Genomic DNA, 5,465 nt, shown 5'->3' on the forward strand with positions numbered 1-5,465 from the left:
TACAGATGCCACATGATAAAAATAATGGATTTTAACTGTTTTCATCTAAAATATAAGTTTAATTAAAAAAAATTATACTCTTAAGAATTTTATTGGACAAAAAAGAAACTTATCTGTCAAATTTATGAAGTTCTTTTAGTATTTTAACAATTTTCATTTCATTACCTTTTCCTCTTTCTTAGCAAGCAAGCACATTAATGGATTTTTTTTTTTAAATTTCGTCCCCTTGATTTTCCCCTATCCCAATTTTCATTCAATGTATATTTCTTTATATATATATAATATAATTCATAACAAGCAAAAGGTTAAATATAAGGCAGTTTCTGGTTTACGAGGATAGAGAGGTATTTCACTCTATGCGCTTTTAGTTCCTTTGGAATGTTTCTAGAAAACTAGACTGGCAGTTTCTTTGAGTTTCTTTGTTTAATAAATGTAAGACAGGTTTAAAAGAGAGATGTTTTGTCATGCAAAGGAACCAACAGGAAAGATGAAGTGAGAGTTGATTCCTTGGAGAGTTTGTTGGGTTTTCCAATCAAATTCTTATCCCTTGGCTTTGTATATGCTTTATTCTTTCCCACCCACACTTGCTTTCTCTTTCATATGTTCATAAGATCATGTAATCCATCAGACATAACACAAAATCTGCATTCCATTTGACTTGAAATCAAGATAATGGCAGAGTCCAGCTCTCTGGAGTATAAGCCAACATGGATGGTTGCAGCTGTCTGTTTCGTCATTATTCTTATCTCTCTTTTGGCTGAACGAGGCCTTAATCACCTTGGAAAGGTATCCACATTCTGATCTGTCCTCCAAGTTTTAAAATATTTATTATTGTATTTATGCAATGACATAATCCCCATTCCCTTTTTTTCAATTGAATATTTTTCCTGGAATTCGAACTCAACTGGGAAGGGAAGCAAAACTTCCAAACTTGTGTACTTCAATGGCTCCAAGTACGAGCTTTTATTAAATTACCATAGATTTACAGATAATTCACATTGCAACTTTTTCTTTGATGGAACGAATTCATATAGTAATTAAATACAAGAAAAGGTTGTAACGGATTTCATGCTTATTTATTAGGACTTTTGCATATAGCACTTAGTCACATGGAATGCCTTTGTCTCTTGATCTTTCTTTTGTTTTTATAGCTGTTCTATATTAAAGCTTCCAGAACGAAAATTTTCGGTACTTTGGGTGTTTCACTCATAAGAAAATCTTCTGTCTGTTTTTGACTTGGAAATCCAGTGCCTGAAGCGTAACAATCAAGATGCACTGTTTGAAGCTTTACAAAAACTAAAAGCAGGTTTGCCCCAGTAGTACTCCCTTTTTCTGTCTTGAACTTCTCATATAGTAGCAGTGCCTTAGATTTTCTGAAGTAAGATGCATGTTTAAGCAGCTCATATTGTGCTTGTTCATATAATATCCATCACATTCACAAATTGAGCTTTAATCCAACTTAGCTTTATGGTTCTACAATGGAGTTATGCAATACAACATTAATCAAGTAAAATGATGAAAATGAATTTTATCACATTGTTAAATTTAGTACAAAGGTAAATTTTCTGAACTTTAGTGTTTACCCTAACCAATGTGCTACTGATGTTTGTTGACAGAATTGATGCTATTAGGATTCATTTCCCTTCTATTAAACGTCTTTCAAGGTCTAATAAGTCAAATCTGCATTCCAACCCACTTGGAATCCAGTATGCTTCCATGCAAGAAGCCTACTGAAAGTAAAAGTAGTCATGAAAAGTATTCACCTCAAGACATAAATAATAGACGTCACCTGTTTTCTGCAGATAGTAGTTCAGATTATTGTTCACATCAGGTACATTAACGTGCTTTTTTTAAGAAATTGTTTTTGTTACAGCAACCTGCTGGTTCTGGCTAATGATTATGGCCTTGCATATCAATTTGAGGAATGTCTACGCACATTCTCGCACATTTTATGCCCATTTCAAATACATTTCCCATAGGTTTAATGGGAAAATACAATAATGAAACTCCAGATGTAGCTCACCCTTTCAAGAAGGGGTTTTTTTTATGGTTGACTTTAAGGTAATTTTCTCTTTCCAAACTCAGGGGAAGGTCCCATTATTATCAACGGAAGAATTTCATCAGCTACACATTTTAATCTTTGTAGTGGCCGTTGTTCATGTGGTATCCTGTGCCATTATATTGGTTCTTGGAGAAGCAAGGGTAATGTTTGTGCCTCTAACTTTCACTATGTGTTACACTGTAATTAGATATCTTATTCATTTTACAAGATGTTATGCCCTAATATAACTGCAACTTCAGGTAGAAATAAGTGTTTGAACATTGACCACGTGCAATTAGACTCAATAACATTGGTAAAAATCGGCAATAGCAAAGTTAAAGAAAGCAGAATCATATTTCATCTCATAGGAGTACTGGATCAACTTCAATATTGCCTGTTCTTTATTGAACTGTTATTATCATTTTAACTGCCAACCAAATAATAAAATATATAGCTTTCGTTTATGTAGATACGCCAATGGAAACCTTGGGAAGATACTATCTCTAATGTGGAAAAGGGTAACATCAATCAAGCTTCCAAAAGATTATCAGTTAATTTATCTTTTATTATTAAAGGATTCTGTTTCCTAAGCGTGATATGGTTCAGAGTTGAGATTCATCTTGTTCCTCAGGTACAGCCAAGGACACTCATAGACATCATATCCTAGTGTTACTCAAAAAACATGCCTGGGGATATTGGAGAAAGGCAGCTGTTGTGAGCTGGACAGTAAGTCTTACAGCTATATAATCTTGCGCATGTAACAGAATTTCCATATAGTCTTCATCTGTCTTGTATGCATCTGCTCGCCATACTTACCTACATTATCTTTATTTCTGCTTTTCATGAGTTACCGGCAATGGCAGAAACTTATGACTTTCCCCAGTATCAAATATGTTATTTAGCTTTGGGAGTTTTAAATTTAAGAAGCATTTGTTAAATATAGATATAAATAAAGTCTCTCATATGATCATTTTTTAACATTTTTTGGCTGCTCTTATGTATTGTTAACATATGACAGCAATTGCTTTCTTATGTTCTTTTGGCAGATTTCATTTGTCAAACAGTTCTATAACTCTGTTACCCAGTCAGAGTACATAGCACTTCGAGAAGGATTTATCATTGTTAAGTTCTCATCATCTATCATATGTGTACTTAATGCTTAGTTTTAGTTCATTGAGTTTTTGCTTTACAAAAAGCATGCTACTTACCTACTTTCCCAACCATCTAGAAACATTGCCAAGCCTATAGTCAATTTGATTTTCACAAGCACATGATGCTGTCACTTGAAAGGGACTTCAGACATGTTGCTGGCATAAGGTAATTCTTAAAATCTTGGCAAATTTTTAAACCAAGATCTGTTTGATGTTTGAGATAAATATTGCACACTGATATCCTGTCATATGTAGCTGGTACCAGTGGCTATTTGTGGTAGTGTTTTTGACATTGAATGTGGAAGGTCAGTTTTCCTTTAGTCTGAATGAATCTACTTTATTTGTCATTACATTTCACAATAATGATATTAAGTACTTCATATTTCCAAGCAGGATGGCATACGTATTTTTGGTTATCATTTCTACCTTTAGTTGTAAGTGAATCAGTTGCATTTCAGTGGATCATTTAAACTGGTTGAGGAATGAGATTCACATGATTAACAATTGTTGGGGTAAATGGAGTTTTACAGCTTCTACTTCTTGTTGGAGCCAAGTTAGCGCACATAATCATCCGCTTAGCTCAGGATGTTGATGAAATGAAGAAGTCCCAGGGGCAGTTAGCAGTGAAACCTTCTGATGAATACTTCTGGTTTAATCGTCCTCGCCTAGTTCTTGACTTTATTCACTTTATTCTATTTCAGAATGCCTTTGAGATTGCATTCTTCTTCTGGATCTTGGTAATGCTATTTCTGGCAATACAATAAGGTATCTTACTCAAGTTTGTTTTATAAATGCATTAACTTTTTTAAATTAATTTCCTTTCAGTGGACTTATGGTTTGCATTCATGCATCATGGAAAGAACAGGCTATAACATCCCTAGACTTATAATGGGGTAAATAATCGAGACCCGAGTCTGTATCCCAATGTCTGTCAGTACCTGCTTTGCATATTATCATTTTTTTTTGTTGCTTCTGCAGTGTGATCGTTCAAGTTCTATGCAGTTACATCACCTTGCCCTTGTATGCTCTTGTCACACAGGTAGATTACTAGTCCTAGACATGTTTCCTTCCTTTTTTTTGTTTGGCCAAAGACATGTTTCCTTCCTTGGTAAATCTATGTTATGCTGATCTTCATTTGAAGTCTCATTGTGGCATTTCTTTTTATCTATTGTTAAAGATGGGAACAACTTATGAGCCGGTGCAAGTGACAGTTCACTCACCTGTGATAATTTAAATGAAGAAACAGAAAGGTGAATCCAGAAAGAGGGGCTCATCTGGTGCAAGAGTGACGCAGATAAAAAACCTGGCGAAACAGGTTGGAGAGCAAGAAATTATCAGTATTTTAAGTAACCACAAAATCAAAAACTGAGCTGTCTTGTGCAAACCAAATGCATACACCTTCACCTTAAGTTTTTCCTTTGAAGTCTTTTTTGAGCTATTCAATTTGGCCCTCAGTAGCTGAGTTCCATGCTTGTAAATGTTAGTTTTATTCCTCTTCAACTTAATTGGTGGCCAACACTTAACTGTTTATCTACCTGCTGACCTTACAAGTATAATGGAAAATATAAGTTCACCATTGACAATGGATTACCATTAAAAAAAAAATTCTAAGTAATTTCTTCTCTTCACTTAGCTGATTAACTGCTTAATTGGTGGCCAACACTTAAGGTTTATCTACCTGCTGCCCTTACAAATATAATGGAAAATATAAGTTCACCATTAACAATGGATTACCATAAAAAAAATTTTCCAAGGAATTTCTTCTCTTCACTTAGCTGATTAAGTTTGTTAAGTTTAGGGATTTTCTCTTCCTTATCTATTAGCAAGATTTCAAGTTTAAAATATGTATAAATTAGATCTGATAATTTTAAATATGATACGGTGATTTAATTAAAACAATCAAAATAATGTGATTTAAATTTAAGTAAAAATTATATCTAGATTTGACAAAAATAAAAAAACGTATTTCATATTTGACATTTTGACACAAATTATTATATGAAAATTTTCATATTTTACATATATTTGACTCGAATACATGAATAGCTAAGTATAAACTATCATTGGCCCACATGAATAGCTAAGTATAAACTATCATTGGCCCTGCAACGACTCTCATATCGCCGTATTGCACTAAACTGTTCTTAGGTACAATATACACTAAGATACTAACACTAGACATCAATAGTGGAAAACAGGATTAGGTTGAGATATATTCTATTTTACATGCTATTAGAGAATGAGCAATAACTCGTGTAACAAGCAGGAGGAAT

At 33.6% G+C, this 5,465-nt stretch overlaps 1 protein-coding gene across 10 annotated transcripts; it reads left to right on the plus strand.

Moving 5' to 3' along the window:
- The first annotated feature begins 249 nt into the window (after window positions 1–249).
- Window positions 250–4,658, plus strand: LOC111284848 (MLO-like protein 13). 10 transcript variants are annotated; one of them, XM_089762402.1, is made up of 15 exons: window positions 250–344; window positions 442–786; window positions 1,249–1,306; window positions 1,617–1,831; window positions 2,086–2,202; window positions 2,511–2,559; window positions 2,673–2,767; window positions 3,088–3,162; window positions 3,270–3,358; window positions 3,448–3,497; window positions 3,586–3,626; window positions 3,723–3,929; window positions 4,018–4,085; window positions 4,171–4,231; window positions 4,370–4,658. In XM_089762402.1, the coding sequence occupies exons 2-15, from the start codon at window positions 673–675 to the stop codon at window positions 4,424–4,426; spliced, it is 1,296 nt and encodes a 431-aa protein (XP_089618528.1). In that variant the 5' UTR covers window positions 250–344; window positions 442–672; the 3' UTR covers window positions 4,427–4,658. The 10 variants fall into 10 exon arrangements, 7 of the variants coding, with proteins under 7 accessions (XP_089618528.1, XP_022729619.1, XP_022729615.1 ...); XR_016342937.1 differs by having other exon boundaries at window positions 290–786; window positions 3,723–3,805; window positions 3,894–3,929; XR_016342938.1 differs by lacking the exon at window positions 4,018–4,085 and having other exon boundaries at window positions 289–786; window positions 3,723–3,805; window positions 3,894–3,957; window positions 4,370–4,439.
- The last annotated feature ends 807 nt before the right edge of the window (window positions 4,659–5,465 follow it).

The sequence above is a fragment of the Durio zibethinus genome, chromosome 6, assembly GCF_047325235.1.
Source record: "Durio zibethinus cultivar Kanyao isolate XHJ-2024 chromosome 6, ASM4732523v1, whole genome shotgun sequence".
Classification (NCBI taxonomy): domain Eukaryota; kingdom Viridiplantae; phylum Streptophyta; class Magnoliopsida; order Malvales; family Malvaceae; genus Durio; species Durio zibethinus.